Below are 16,892 nucleotides of genomic sequence, written 5' to 3' on the forward strand. Positions count from 1 at the left end.
CTTAAGACTTCTGTCAACAGAGCACTGCACTCACAGCACACATTCACATGTACTGCTTTGTTCAAAGTATCAAAAATGAAAGCTATAGAGAAACAGAGGGGAAATAGAAATGAGGCAGCAACAAAGTAAGGGATTGCTTGCCCGCAGCGGGACTGCAGCTCGGGGTTTTGGTCTTGGCACCAGCTCTCATTTCACGACCAGCCGAACATTCAAACCGTCTTCCGGGCAGTCAGTACTCGGACTATAGAGCCCACGCCTCCGGCAGCCAAAGCCTGCAAGGAAGGCAAAAAAATGACATTCAGAACTTGAGAAATATCACGGCAGCCAAACGTGGTTACATTGTGTTTCAAATCCTCGAATCGTAAGCAATGAAACAACCTTGCATAATGATAACTACAACAGCAAAATCTACTTAGAAACACTTTTGTTCCTTAATATAGCATTAAAAACATTCTTAGTACAGCTGGATTCTCACATAATTCTTTAATCATATTCAATTTTATCTTAATTGTCGTCTGCCGTAAAGGCAGGTACTGTGTATCTGATTTAACCTTCAGAGGAAATTGATAGCTCTGTCTAAAGTGCATTTGAATTATATGATAGAGAGATTAAATATTGAACAGAGCCTAAAACGGCTCTCGACCCCCCCCCAAAAAAAACAAAAAAACATGTACTCTGCTGGTTCTAAAATAAAACATCCCTACAGAGAGAATTAATTAAAACCTGGTCACAAAAACATGATTAAAACATCTGCTTGGGTCGGACAGACGCCCAGAGGCGCCCCCCAGCTTGGGTCGGACAGACGCCCAGAGGCGCCCCCCAGCTTGGGCCGGACAGACGCCCAGAGGCGCCCCCCAGCTTGGGTCGGACAGACGCCCAGAGGCGCCCCCCCAGCTTGGGTCGGACAGACGCCCAGAGGCGTCCCCCCAGCTTGGGTCGGACAGACGCCCAGAGGCGCCCCCCAGCTTGGGTCGGACAGACGCCCAGAGGCGCCCCCCCAGCTTGGGTCGGACAGACGCCCAGAGGCGCCCCCCCAGCTTGGGTCGGACAGACGCCCAGAGGCGCCCCCCCAGCTTGGGTCGGACAGACGCCCAGAGGCGCCCCCCCAGCTTGGGTCGGACAGACGCCCAGAGGCGCCCCCCCAGCTTGGGTCGGACAGACGCCCAGAGGCGCCCCCCCAGCTTGGGTCGGACAGACGACCAGAGGCGCCCCCCCAGCTTGGGTCGGACAGACGCACAAAGGAGCCCCTCCAGCTTGGGTCTCACCTTTTCGTGCCACTGCAGCAGCACAGCACTACTGTTGTCAGACGGGTTCTCGAAGCCCTTGTAGATGTATTTCATCAGCAGGTCCACGCTGTTCTTATCCAGCGACTGAACGGCTTTCTCTATCTCATTCGCTTTGAAGGAGATCAGAACCTTCAGTACCAGACTCTCCGCTCGATCCTGCGGGGAACGAAGCCAGGAAGCCAATTATCACCGTGCTGGTTAATCAGTGACTTGTTATCCGTACAACATTACGTGATTCAAAAGCATACATTGATTCGCTTGCAGTTACTCTGCACATAAAGCACACATTTTCACTGCTAAATCTAATCTAAGGGAGACCGGCAGATTATTTTATAGACCCAGAAAGTTTAAAAGAAAAAAAAATTATCTTTGGCAAGCACCTGCATTCTTTTTTATAATTTGTCAGCACTGGAAAATACTACAATCTGGTAATTCTAAATGATTTTTTATCGGTGGGATCTTACCTTGGAGGATTGGTTCTTCGTATTAATGGGTGGGTTCTTTAAAGCAGCCTGTAGAGCGCCCATCATATTTCCCGTAGAGCAACGTTAAGGAAAGCAGATGTGGTTAAGATGTTGTCAACAATTCCAACTTAAATTATATATTTATTATTATTATTAATCATTTTAAGGGGGCAGCATCCAGGGATATTTTGCATCCCGAGCAGAACTTTAACAAGTAAAATAAATAGAATAATGTTGCGTTAAGATTACACAGCGTTGGAAATGAACGTGTCCCGACGTATATTCTTTCCCTACCACTGTAGTATTTAAAGTCTTATTCTTATTGGAACGGCATTAGAAGAATGTTTCCTTTAGGCCTTGAATCTGACAAATCTTCTGAGGTTGCCGCAAAGTCCTTTCTTTCTATAGAACATCACAGACCTACTCCTTCCCATGCTGCTCGGACAGGAACTAAATATATGAAACGGGTCGATACCTGCTGTGGATCTCATCGTGAAACCGAACGTTCGGTTTTATAAATCAATATCTTTAAAATATGGCCACTTTTATACCTGCAGTGAAAGGGTTAAAAAGAATGCGACGTGATTAGTGATTCGGAATGACTAATGCAGCCTGTAAACCACAGAAGCGGCAAACTAGCACGCTGCAGAGGGACTGGGGGAAGCTGAGCGCCTGTCCCGGAATGACTTTATTCAATCGGAATATGTAATCCCTTTTAACAGCGGGAGCAGAGCTCGGGGTTATTGGCCCCGGATTCCCGTTAGAGCCGCCGTCTGCTTTCCTTTACGTGCAGACTGGAGACAAGGCAGCTATTAATACAGACAAGACCAAGCAGAAGAGGCGCGCCATTCACTAACGTCCCACTTCCTGCATTCCAGAGCGGCAAGATTCAGCTTGTCTCGTTCTCGAGCCACACAGAACATTCTGCACTCACTGATACACCGCAGACAGTGTAATATACAAGTGTGTGCAATACAGAGATCAAATACAATGTGTGTGTGCGTGCAATACAGAGATCAAATACAATGTGTGTGTGCGTGCAATACAGAGATCAAATACAATGTGTGTGTGCGTGCAATACAGAGATCAAATACAATGTGTGTGTGCGTGCAATACAGAGGCACCCCAGGACAGCCAGGCAGTGCGGCTCAAAGGGCACAAAACAATCATGTAACAATGCCATGCTTTCCATCAAACACTCCTCTGCGGACAGTCAATGTGTGCTACAGGGGAGGAATAACTTCTATCATATAAAAAGGATTAGATCACGCAGGCGACTGATAAGGCGCGATGGCGTGCAAGAAAAACCTGAACAATCAAACTGGTTTAGAGAACAGTAAACGCTGCCATTAACCCCGCGACAGCCTGGCAGAGACAGCACGCTTCCTCTTTGCTCATCACCCACACGCTATACAGAGGCGCAGCGGGAACCACCTACGAATGTACACACTGCGGGTACGCTGGCGACGTGCGGCACCGGCGTGTGGGCGGACAGGCACCTGCACCCACCCACCTACCTATATCAATTCACACGCCTAGGTGTGTCCAGCAGCAGAGTACAGTACAGGGTATATGAACACACCTACCTATGCCATGACACCTGCACCTACGAGCATAGTACTGAATACATGTACACACCTACATATACCATGCAGGCTGCACCTATACGAGTACAGTACCGAGTACACAACTAGCTATGCAGCCTGTGCCCCACCTATGAGTACAGCACCGAGTATGAGTGCACACCTAGCTATGCCATGCAGCCTGTAGCGTCACCTATATGAGTACTGCACTGAGCTTTCCCCCCTCCCCCTCCTGCCCGGCAGGTACATGGAAGGATATCCCCGGATAGCTCCGTCCACCTCTCCCTCATCCGGTCCTTGCTGCCCTTCCGCCGCCGCCTCCTCTTCATCCACGAATTTGTTCTCATCGTACTCGTCCACATCTACCTTCCGGAAGCGGGCAGACACCGTGTTCTTTGCCATCCCGAACCGGAGGCACCGTACAGCGGGCAGGGAGCGGCCGAACCCAGTGCGCAGGCGCAGCGGCTTCCGCTTTCTCTGCCGGCTTCCGGTGCTGTCAGAGGGTTCTCGGCTGGGAGGAGCGTGTGCTTTACCGTCAGGGGCGTGGCCATACCAGCAGCAACAGCGGCTGGAGTGAGTTTAACCCCTGCTGGGCTGCTCCACGTTATGCCTCCGTGGATGAAAAGAACAGCTCTGGGCAGCGGCCAGTAATACATCAGCCCCGCAGCGCCGTCAATGATATAACTCCCAAGTGTTCTGTTTCAGGAGGAACAGTCCCTCTTTGGGACCGGTTCTCTCCATCCCTCCTTCCTCCTCTTATTCATTTCTGTTCTAGGAACTCAAAATGTTTGCTAGATTGGAGTGTAACACAACGTTCCACGGCCAGGACAGAGACAGCGGGCGATAGGTTTATAAACAAAATCATGTCTATACGTTACACGGATTCTCGTAAATACCTTACTTACGTTTTTATAAATTGCTATTAATAGGTCACGTGGGGATGTATTCACTAAACAGAGTTGTGGCTTCATTATGCAGTATCGACTGTGTGGATTAGGCAGGCAGGGATTGGCTGGCCCTGTATAATGTATAGCTAAATCCCACTGAATCATACATTTTGCGGAGCCAGCTCAGCCCTTCTAGCCGGGGAATTTTGCTAGTGTTGGATCTTTTTAATAAATAATAAACAGGGTGAGCGTGTAGATGCAGTTTTTCTTCAGCCCCCCTCCCGTAACCAAAACACATGCATACAGTATACGAACACACAAACTCACACTAACACCATATACACACACACTCCCTCCTCTCCCTCACCCTGATAATCTTGTACCATACACTGACACGTTACACCATCACACACACTCATGCTAACACCCAACCCCAAATCATACCAAATACTAACACACACTCATGCTAACATCACACACACTCTAATACTGCATGCACGCACACTAATGCCATGCACTAACATAAGTAACTCATACACACACATGCTAACACCATACACTAACACATTCTGTTACAATACGGTAACACACACAATTGTTATATAAGGGGTAGTAATGTTGTGGTTTTTAATGGGGGGGTTGTGTTTGTGTAACATTTATGCTGCATTCTACTTGAAGATCTGGAAGCGGTCGTGATGCAGTCGTCTGTGCACAGCGGCTCGTCAATTGCCACAGTCGGTGGCTTTATTATTTGAATCGCTTAGCTGTAGCTGTACTGTGAGTAATGTGAGCAATTACGAACATCTTTATTTAGCGCGTACTAAATAAAGAACAAAGACTTATCATTCCTCGGTTAACGCTTTCCTGGGATCAGAAATGTCTAATGAAAAGGAAACGCTGCCAGAAAAGAGCTGGAATGGACAAAGAACACCCCCCCCCCATGCGTCTTCCATCACTTACATGGAATTCTCAATTATTATATGCATTCACGTACATATGATGGCTGGGGGGTCCCTTTACGTTCTATCCAATTATACCCAAGGCATGTGTAGCGGCATCTAGAATCCAACCCTATAGATTACCAGAGAAGCATCTTTAGTTAGACCAGAAGAAGTCGTCCAGAAAGAGCCATGTAGGTTTATTTGGTATGCAGCATTGTGACATCACTAACTACCCTTCCAACATTACATGTGTTATGATGTCACACTCATGTAATTGAGCCCATGTATTGCCTGATTTCACAAGAGAGCCAGTGTGAAAGAAGATCAGGCACTGGTGAGGAGAACTGTAAGATGAAATATACTGTATTTCCACCAAATTACGCCAACAAGTAATTTGTGTTTTCTATGAAACTGTAAATGAAGGTATTTATAAAGCCAAATAAAATATATATTTTTTTTTACATAATATTTTTTTTTCTATAAATGCAAAGCAGACGTGAAGGATGTCGGGGTCAAGGAGAAGTCTTATATTTCAGTTATTGCCAAAGAAAAGCAACTTGTGTCTGCTGGAAGTTAAGCAAGCATGTCGCTTCCTCCAAAGTGTAAACCCTGCTGAGCAACAGCAACCTTGGTCCCTTCCGGGGCTATAAGCCATGTTTGGTGACCTCCAGTAAGGGGAAACTCTGGGTCCCAGGAGCGACATGCGGCCCCCACTACCCGCCCACTTCCCTATGAAAAATAGCATTTGTCCTGCAATGTCATGGGGACCGCCCACCCGCATCTCACAAGGGGGAAGTTCCCAGGTAGGGTTAACAAATTAAAAGCAGTGTAAAGTAAGACTTTTATGATGATGATGATGAGGTCACAATATCGGCCCTAGCATTGGTAGCCATAGAAGCACTCACCAAACAGAGGACACATTATTACTTCATCTAACAAGACATCTAAGTGACTACTATCAATAAGTATGGCCAGGGCCAGACTGGGGGTGACGAGGCGGCCTTGGCACTTTAAGGCCGGCGGGTGCCAAATTATGTAAGTGATATGAAAGGCCGCAGGTTATGGTTTTCTGTGGCCAAGTATATCTAACCGGTGGCTGCACGTGGCTAGAGCAGCAGATCGGGTGGGTATGAAGGCTCTTTGCCAGCGGCGGGGTTTTATTAGTGCACACATTATACAGACCACCTCATCAGCTGTTACCAAAGAGGAAACGGAAATTTAGCAAAAGGGAAATAATAGAATACATGCAGTTGCTGAGGACAGGAAGTATATAATAAACTGCAAAACGGCATAAAACGTCCAAAAACCACCAAACTGCTGCTATTTTTCTTGCAGTTTGATTCAGTCTGTTTCTACGGAGGATTGGAGGTACCAATATATCAGAAATTGGAGACTACTGTAGATATTCATATACGTTTCACTGGTTGTAAATAGATACCAATTAGCAAACATAAACCATGCATTGAACATTTCTCTACAAATGCTTAAAAGCAGTGCGGAAGGGATGAGGTTTCTCAAATGACATAATGTATCAATCAAGCTACAAATTGGCCAACTCCACAGCACCATTCCTAGTGCATCACAGAGAGGTTTGGAAACAGTGTGCACTTGCATTTTTGTCCACAAGGTGGCAGATTAGGTCCTGTTTAGCTGTGATCAATGAGCGCATGTGAATATCGCTTGAGCAAAGAGCTTAGGATGGCACCATCATATCCAGTAGTGCTGTACAATGGGTGGACAGGACATAAGTAGTATATGACATAACAATGTGACTGACAGAAACAGGTGAGGAGGGCTCTGCTCAAACGAGCTAACAGTTTGTCACCCAACTCGAAGTGTGCACATGACTTGGTTCTTTTGGTAAAAAAGGTTAAAATTCACTAAATGTCTGCTCTAGACCAGAAATAGTAAAAATAAATCCCCCTTTACACCACCCACCCTGATATATTATAACGATATAACTAATATCATAACTCTGCCACCATTAAGACATATAAATGGGGTGCATTGGTCCCCCAAGTAAATCAGACTAAAAACCCACAAAATATGCTTTAACACAAAATCCATGTGATTTCAAATTACCAATAAATGAGTCTAATCAGGTAACGTTAAATATGACGCAAATAAGTAAAGTAAGAAATGTGTCCAGACTTAAATGACATTATTCAGATTTGTCTTGCGTTGCTAACACATCAAATAATATAAGAAGCACACAAATGACAGAGATATGCCTACAGGTTTAATCGCTAAATAGAGATTGTAGGAGAGTTTGACGGACAGCAGTGGGTTTTAACCCTCACGGTATTTATTATGAAGCATGAGCACAAAGAAGTCTCTCCAAAAAGAAGGGTTGAACTGACCTTACATAGTGCATAATTTAATATGTAAGGAGGCTCCCGCGACCCAGAGGATTCAGGTGTTGACGGGAGATCTCCGGGTCAAACCCAGAGAGTTCCCAGGTATTAATAAACCCCTCTGGACTGTAAGAAGGACTGGTGCTATATACAAGATAAAATAAAATAATAATAATAATATGCAACCCTGTTTTCCTCTTACTAGGAGTCTTACATCCAATGCACTGTGCAGGGTAGGCAGGAGCATAATATCCATATAAGGAAGAAACCTAGCCTATGATGTCATCAGTATGCCAGTGCATGCATGCGCCCTGTAGTCCAAGTGAGCTTACTGGCTTACAAAACATACATGTTAATGTATCCGAAATGTCACATTATTAGGCATTGGATATCTGTATTCATGTATGTTTGTGTAATTTTTCTAATAATATGACTTTAATTTGATGCACCCCGGTGTGAGATTTGACTATATTTCACACTTGTGTTTTGACACAGAAAGTCAGTTTCTAAGTAATAATGTAGAAGTTAGTGGTACCGGACAAAAAGCGACTCTTCTGTAGCCTTTCATTTTATTCAAAAACGTGTTTTCATCATTTTAAGCAAGGAATGATGATCGTTGCACTCCATCAAAAACGTACGGCCATAATTTCCAAAACCAGAATTTTTTTTTGTTGTTTTTGTAATTTCTTGTTATTGAAAAGGACGCTGCGGCTGCCTTACACACTTTAATACATATGACAGCTGATACATTTACATGATATCCCCATGGCAAATGTATGGGCTTACATTACAGAGGGCTAACATCTCACACTGCGCTTTATAAAAGTGCTTCTATACAAAAGTAGACATTATTTTATAGACTTGTGCGCGGCGAGCAAAACTTTTTTTCGTTTATAGCTGCATTTGTTTTTGGGCAACGAATGTAGTTTTCTGTCCATTCATCTTGGAATGACTTTTGGGGGGCATACCCAGAAAGGGACAGGTTGCTGGCACATTCTGGACTCACCTTTCCATATAGAAATTTTTTAAAAAAGGTTACCCAGACTAAGGACGGTCAAAGAGGTGCAGCAGCAGCAGTAGTAATAGAGCTCTGGCAGATGGTAGGCACATGCAGCTCCATGGAGCAGTACTGGATTTCCCCAATATTATTTATTATATATATAATGACAGGTTTTGTCACCAATATTTATTTATCAATGAAGAATAATAGATAATATGATAGAAACACGGTAGCATAAATGGCCAACTGTCTTAATCAACTCAAATCCCTGCTGCAGTCCCTGTAATACATTACAGCAGTCACTACATTTCCCCAATCCACCCACAACACTACATTTTCTGCACTGAAATTAACTATTATGGTTGGTGTGTAATGAACATCAATCCCAGCCTCTGCGATGCTAACTCCAACTCCCATCTGTCTGTCTGTAACGGCTGCTACTGACAAGCTAAAATGTTTTCAGCTCACTTATATATCTAATGCTTGCCCCTCCCCTTGTAAATGCTGATTGGCCAGAGTGAAAAAAGGAAAACCCACCCTGATATATTATAATGATATAACTAATATTATAACTCTGCCACCACTAAGACGGTTTATAAATGGGGTGCATTGGTCCCCCAAGTAAATCGGACTAAAAACCCACAAAATATGCTTTAACACAAAATCTATGTGATTTCAAATTACCAATAAAGTAGTCTAATCAGGTAACGTTCAATTAAATCTTGGCCCTGTAGCAAATAAGTAAAGTAAGAAATGTGTCCAGACTTAAATGACATTATTCAGATTTGTCTTGCATTACTAAGTACATTCATCTGTTTAAAGTGTACATGGATTACGTGGATTTTTTTCTTCTAAAGTTAAAGGTAACTGTGGGAATAATTTAGTCAGACAGGGGTTATGTCAACAGCTGAAAAATCCTCTACATTGTGTAGGTGAAAGATCAGGGGAATGCAACCCACAGGCAGGATTTCAAAACAGAAGGTAATTTGGGGATGCTGGCGAGCAATCGGTATTTACTTGCCTGGACTGCTTAAAAAAAGGGCGCCGGTCCACTGAGTTCAAACTGACACTGGGCAACTTTGTATCGATCCGAAAAAGGGATGTCGGACTAATGTCCAGTAGGAGGAGGTAACCCACTCATGCATTGTATTTACCCATTGTACCGCGCTACGGAATATGATGGAGCTATATAAAACAAATAATAATTTACAGAGCAGCAGCAGGTTCCGTGGCCCTGTTACAATAGAGAGGGAAGTGGAAAAATAAATATAGAATTAACAGTAAAATTGACAATAACATTAAAACATATAAAGACATACTGGCACAGAAGGAGAACAGGGCCTTGCTCTTACAAGCTTACAATCCATCACTCGGATGCAGCTGGTTCTTGGTCTTTATTCACTGGATCACAGATAATATCTGTAACAATGGAGTAATGGGATGTGAACACCTTGCTTATTCTAGTGACATGTCAGGAAACTGAATGTAATAATAGGTTTAATGTCACAGACAATGTCACAGTACTTTAATGTGCATTATCTAAAAGTTAAAAAAGAAACAAAATTAAAGCACTTACACTTAGGAGAAGCAGCAGCTTCAGAGATGCAGTTCCCCGCCTCCTGTGTGGTCCCACAATTTTCAGCTGCTTGAGGCCAATAGCCCAGTATGGACAGAGATAACTTGTGTACTTTCAGAGACTAGCTTTGAACTGAACAACAGCATACGTCCCAAGTGTCCCAGTTTCTGCAGAACAGTCAACATGTTTAAGAACTAGCTGCCCCCTTGTCCTGCTTTTGCAGGCCAGTTGGGGAAGTTGATGGAACTGACCAGTCCTGGTTGCTGTGTAATCAATAGAACCATGGGGCCATCTTGGAACACTCTGAAGCTGAGCGCCCCGGAAGGTGGCTCTTTGGGTATGGTGGGCAGGCACCTTGAGCCCAGCCATATCCTCTACCTGGCTCTGGCCACACCCCCAACACAGGTGTCCCGAAGTGGACACTAAAAATGTTGGGGGTTACACAACAGGAGGAAGGTGCACAGGAGGAAGACAGGTAAGTAAACATTTCCCCCCACATACTCTATGAACAACTGTGCAAACAAAATCTTTACTGACACTTCTTGCCTCCGGCCCCAAGAAACTATAATATTTATGTATTTATCTTCTACTATCTTCTCTATTATATTCATATCTATTACTCTATTACATATCTATTACTTTAAAAACCAAAACATCTGGAAATATCAGAATTGCACAATTGGTCCAATACGCGGGTACTTGCCATTGGTTGCTATGGTGATAATAACAACTAAAACGTTACACCAAAATTGCTTGCTATATATCCCCTTCGTGACAAAGGCTGATTTTACTTTTTGTACCCTTCGTGACAATGGCCTTTTTAACATTTCTGCGCTGCTCGTGTTTAGCTGTAATTTTCTTCTTTCCCGTTTACTGAACCCACACACATTAGATATTGTTTTTTTCAGGACAAGAAGGGCTTTCTTTAGAAGGCATTGTTTTGATTGTATCATATTATTTACTACTAAAAAAAGTATAAAATATGGTGAAAAATTTAGAAAAAAATGACTGTTTCTAACTTTTAGTTGAAAAATCTTTTACTCATCTATAAAAGGTAATGAAAAAACCTGCTAAATAGATTCTACTATTTGTCCTGAGTTTAGAAATACCCAATGTTTTTATGTTTTTTTGCTTTTTTCTACCCATTATGGGGCAATAAGTACAGGTAGCGTTTTGCTATTTCAAAGCCATTTTTTCCAAATCTGGTAATTCTTCCCCCCATGTGCCATTTCGGGTATCTTTGAACCTGGCCAATGCAATTTACCCCACCAAATCATATATTTTTGAAAACTAGACAGCCCAGGGTATTCCAAATGCTAGTATTTTAACTCTTTCCATGCACCATATCTACCACCAGTCTTTGTCAAACTTTGTGGTAGTCATTTTTTTGCATTTGGTTTTCCACACACATTTTACTTCAGGTATGAATTAAAAAGTTCTCGTATATGTCACTATCACAAAACACCCCAATATGTGTTCAGCAACATCTCCTGAGTACAGTGATACCCCACATGAATGATTTTGCCTGGCCGTTTGGGGGCAAAAGGGCCACATTTGGGGCATGCGCATTTTTCAATGTTGAACTTTGGCATTTGGGGATCCACTGCCCGTGCCCTATTTGGTACATCTTTGAGCCGGGCCATTTCAGTGTGCCCAACAAAACCATATATTTTTCAAAACTAGACACCACAGGGTATTTTAAATGCTGGTATTTTAACTCTTTGCATGCACACATTTTACCACCAGCATGTTTTCAAAGTTTGCAGTAGTATTTTTGTGTGTGTATTTTTCCCACACACACCTACTTTATGTATGAATTTACAGCTCCTGGTATATGCCGCTGTTACACGACACCCCATAATGTGTTCAGCAACATCTCCTGAGTGCAGTGATATCCCACATGCATGGGTTTGTCATTTTTGTGGGAACTAAAAGGCCACATTTGGTACGTGTGCATTTTTCTAATTGGAAATTAGGTGTGTGGCCATCCTTCCCCCGGTGTTAATTGGGACGTTGTTGAACCTGGCCAATTCAATTTACCCCATCAAATCATACCTTTTTTAAAAGTAGACACCCCACGGGCATTTAATATGCCAGTATTTTAACTCTTTCCATGCGAGAATTGTTTTAAGCTAATATGCTAATTTTAGGACTTGTTCACAAAAATATATATTTTATATATATATATTTTTTTTTGTCTTTTTAAAAAAAAAATTTTAACATTTTTTTTCAACTTGGAGGTTCCCCTGATAGTGACATCAGTGGGAAATGATTTTTACATTTTACTAGTTTTTTACTATTTTTTTTCTAATTATTATTAATTTTATTTTATTTTTTAATTTATTTTTACTAATCACACTGTGATTAGAAAGCTGGGTTCCATTGACTTGCATGGTGAATGCAGTACCTGTATTCAACCTGCAAGTGGAGCCAAAGTTCTCTAGATGGTCTGGACCATCTAGCGAACTTTTAAAATTTGTTGGTTCCTGTTACAGGGCAGCGGCCATCTTGCTTGATGGCGAAGATCATCGGCAGCTGCGGCTGTGACCGCTCTCCGGAGCAGTCACAGCCCATCGAAAGGTAAGTGTTTGGTGTCGCTGGATGCCTCCTGATCGAGGCATTCCAGTGACACCATTTAAGTTTAGGAGGCGATCGTCGATCGCCTCCTAAACGCTTTTAAAACGGGCGTCCGCCACCATACAAAGTATGGCGGATGTTGACGCCCCGTGGAGGGGCCAGAGATGGCCCCTTCGTTCCGATCGCGGCGTTGCTGAATGCCTCGAGGTCGAGGCATTCAGCAACGTTTTTTTGGGTGCAGAAAGCGAAAACAGATCGCTTTCTGCACCCGTTTAAAGACGTGCCGGTCCTGGCACGTCAATTGTCGTAAAGCACATGCTTTTCCGTGTCGTGCCAGGACCGGCAATTGTCGTTAAGGGGATATAAAACCCTCCATGTGTCCATATAAACTATTAACGAGCACAGTGACAGGTGAGCTATAAATCACTTCATGCTTTTCCGTACGCTAATGGAGAGTCATGAGATTCGTGGTTCGGCAACAGCTGCAGGGCTGCACTGTGCTCAATCCTGCTTTATAAGCATTAGTGTAGGTGCCGGTATGTTTGTAGGGGGTAATGTTCCAATTAAACATTTTTATACATATATAAATGCATAAGGAACACAGCTGGTAGGGCTGCAACTAACGATTATTTTAATAATCGATTAGTTGGCCGATTATTTTTTCGATTAATCGATTAATCGGATAAAAAAAAACAATATGCAAATTTTTTGTTTATTTAAAATAATTTAATGAACTGGATGTTAAAAAACAACTTAAAATTTACATTAACATTCTTATTTTGTTATGATGTAATAAAAAAACAATATTTTCAAAGTACAAAAACCCAAACACAATATTTATGAAACAAAATAACCCCAAACATTCTGAAAAGAGGTGGACTATTACTGTTCAAGAAACTTTGCACCCGGCACTTTGCACCCAGCACTTTGCACCCAGCCCTGGCACTTTGCACCCAGCACTTTGCCCCACCCCTGGCACTTTGCACCCGGCACTTTGCACCCGGCACTTTGCCCCAGCCCTGGCACTTTGCACCCAGAACTTTGCACCCAGCCCTGGCACTTTGCACCCAGAACTTTGCACCCAGCCCTGGCACTTTGCACCCAGCACTTTGCACCCAGCCCTGGCACTTTGCACCCAGCCCTGGCACTTTGCACCCAGCACTTTGCACCCGGCACTTTGCACCCAGCCCTGGCACTTTGCACCCAGCACTTTGCACCCAGAACTTTGCACCCAGCCCTGGCACTTTGCACCCAGCCCTGGCACTTTGCACCCAGCCCTGGCACTTTGCACCCAGCACTTTGCACCCAGCCCTGGCACTTTGCACCCAGCCCTGGCACTTTGCACCCAGCCCTGGCACTTTGCACTGTGCCCCTGCACCCAGTCTCCAACTCTGCCCTGCACCCAGCCCTGCCCCCACATTCTGCCCTGCCCCCACACTCACACCCTGCACCCACTCTGCTCTGCACCCACACTCACACTCTGCCCTGCACCCAGTCTTCAACTCTGCCCTGCACCCCCACCCCCACTCTGCCCTGCACCCAGTCTCCTGCCCTGCCCCCACACTCACACCCTGCCCTGCATCCCCACCCCCACCCTGCCCTGCACTCAGTCTCCTACCCTGGCCTGCCCCCCCCACCCCCACTCTGCCCTGCATCCCCTGAAACCCCACCCCCACCCCCGCGAACCGCTCTGTGCGAACGGAGCCACTCGCACAGAGCGAACCGCAACTAAAAGAAGGCGCGTGTAGCGGAAGCGGGGAACGCTCGCGGAGGTAAGTAAAAGGAGCCGAGTGCTCCAACAACGAATCGATCACTCGATTAATCGATAACGGAAATCGTCAACAACGATTTCCGTTATCGATTATTATCGATTTTATCGATTCGTTGTTTCAGCCCTAACAGCTGGCAACATTTGAAAAACATTTCCAGGGACACCCTGCAGCCTGTTTATTATTTGTGTGATTATATCACTTAAACATACCCAGCTACTCAAACTACCGTATTTGTGCGATTATAAGACGACCCTGATTATAAGACGACCCCCCAAAATCAAAATATTAATTTAGGAAAAAACCAAAAAGCCTGAATATAAGACTACCCTATAGGAAAAGTTTTACCAGTAAATCTTAATTCATGTAAACAATTTTTTCATATTTAATAAAAGCTATGATTGAGAAAAATATATATTTTTTTATTTCCTTTTATTTGCCAACCTGCCCCCCTCCAGTTATGCACATCTGCCCCCAGGCTTGCCACTCTGCCCCAGAAATGCCTTATACCCCCCTATTTGCCACTCTGTCCCAAGATGTGCCTTTTAACCCTCTATATGCCACTCTGCCCCATGATATGCCTTTTAACCCCCTATATGCCAGAGTGGCATATAGGGGTTAAAAGGCATATCATGGGGCTGAGTGGCATATAGGGGGTTAAAATGTATTTCTGGAGGTATATATATATATATATTACTGCTAACAGCAATCACACTCCTATCAAGCCAAGGCAGCCAGTACATGCTGGAACGTGGGGATGATAGTAGTGGGATTACAGCCTCCCTATGCCATGCTACACCCCCCCTTACACATCCATACTATCAAACACACACTCATTCACAAACATTTAAATACTCATTCATTCCATTAATCACACATACTTCACACATTAATCACAAAAACCCTCCCCCACCCCCTTACCTGAATTGCAGATCTCTCCCTCGAAGACTTCTGCAGGGGCCCGGCTGTGCGAGCAACTTCTCTGGCCCCGCCCCCAGAGGAAGGAGGGGGGAGGCAGAGTTATGTGAGGACTGTGCTAGCTTCCTGTTCTCCTGCTGCTAGAGACGCTGCTCGCGACCAAAGCCCGGTAAGCAGCCTGGCCCCAGCAGAAAGAGGTCTGATTAGAAGACGACCTCGATTATAAGACGAGTGGTATTTTTCAGAGCAAATACGGTATATATATATATATATATATATATATATATAATCAATGAACCAAAGGCATTTCATTAGCAGCATGTATCTGCTACTTAGCATCTTAATTCCTATGGAAGCATTAAGGGTGTACTTAGTTTTTCCACACATGGCTTCTTCATTTTGGCTTTATTTTTGTTGAATAAATCATGACTAATATGTCACGTGTTGTTGTTCATCTGAGGTTTATTTACCTAATTCTCCTGATATGTAAAACCATAAAATTCAAAGAGGGTGTACTTTATTTTTTACACGACTGTGCTGTTTATCATCATATATGATGGACTAACATAAACATAAGATACAAATGAAGACAGAAATTAGGTAGATGCAGAAGATGGCAAATAAAACTATTTCTCCTCATCTTCTATCAACGTTTTCCACTGTGATCTCACTTTCTCACTATGATCTCCTCCCTTTCTTTCCATCTCTCACCTTTCTCCCTCTGCTTTTTTATTCTTTATGTTCTGTGGAGCCTCGTTGTGTCTGCATTTTCCTTGCTAAGTGCAGGGATATGAAGTCACATCCCAGCACTCAGCATCAATTGCTGGCACGCAGTGTTTAGGAGCCGAGAATAAGAGATTGAAAGACACCGACCTTGCACTTCATTAATTACCGTAATCTGCCGATTTCCCTGCATGTCCAGGGACAATCCCAGGATTTGGGAGCTTGTCATGGTACTTTCAGTGTGAAGAGACATCAGTAGATGTGGGTGTTGGGTTCAGAGCCAGTTGGGGAGATCACAGGACTGTTGGCAACTATGAAGTAAATATAATACTATAGCGAGCGCATACGAGAGAAAAATATTGGTCTTCTGGCTTTAAGGCTGACCAGGTTCAGAAAGCCATGGGAGCTGCCTGGTCTGGTCCACCACGGTAAAATAACAATAATGCAAAGTATTATTATTATTACTGATGAAGGCCTGATTTGTAAACTACAGCCAATATTTACAGATGGTATGGAGGCGGTGCACGTGCTACTACTTTTAGGATTAAAACTGTGCCAAACTACCTCTGGAAAAACACATTTGTTATTTAAGGTAAAGTCCCATTGAAAACATTATTTCTAAAGCATAACATATGATGCTGTATACAATAATGTAGGTAAGCAGGGCCGGCCCTACCATGGAGCAGAGTGGGGCAATTGCCCCAGGCGGCACTTTTGAAGAGGCAGCACTTTGCCGCCCCAAGCCTCGTTTTTTTTGTATAAGGGGAGGAGAGAGAGGGGCGCCAAGTGGTTTTCGCTTATCAAGTTTTCAGTA

The 16,892-nt window shown here is 43.9% G+C and overlaps 1 protein-coding gene across 2 annotated transcripts; it reads right to left on the reverse strand.

The window, feature by feature from the left end:
- Nucleotides 1-209: 209 nt before the first annotated feature.
- LOC149288417 (actin-related protein 2/3 complex subunit 5-A) lies at nt 210-3,735 on the reverse strand. Of its 2 annotated transcripts, none has more exons than XM_089491780.1 (4): nt 3,596-3,735; nt 1,751-1,835; nt 1,266-1,442; nt 210-272 (listed from the first exon to the last, which is right to left on the reverse strand). In XM_089491780.1, the coding sequence occupies exons 1-4, from the start codon at nt 3,733-3,735 to the stop codon at nt 210-212; spliced, it is 465 nt and encodes a 154-aa protein (XP_089347906.1). The 2 variants fall into 2 exon arrangements, with proteins under 2 accessions (XP_089347906.1, XP_089347907.1); XM_089491781.1 differs by having other exon boundaries at nt 1,751-1,823; nt 3,593-3,735.
- Between the last annotated feature and the right edge of the window lie 13,157 nt (nt 3,736-16,892).

Source organism: Sceloporus occidentalis, unplaced genomic scaffold (assembly GCF_023333645.1).
Source record: "Sceloporus occidentalis isolate IW3139 unplaced genomic scaffold, rSceOcc1.0.p SCAF_51, whole genome shotgun sequence".
NCBI lineage: Eukaryota > Metazoa > Chordata > Lepidosauria > Squamata > Phrynosomatidae > Sceloporus > Sceloporus occidentalis.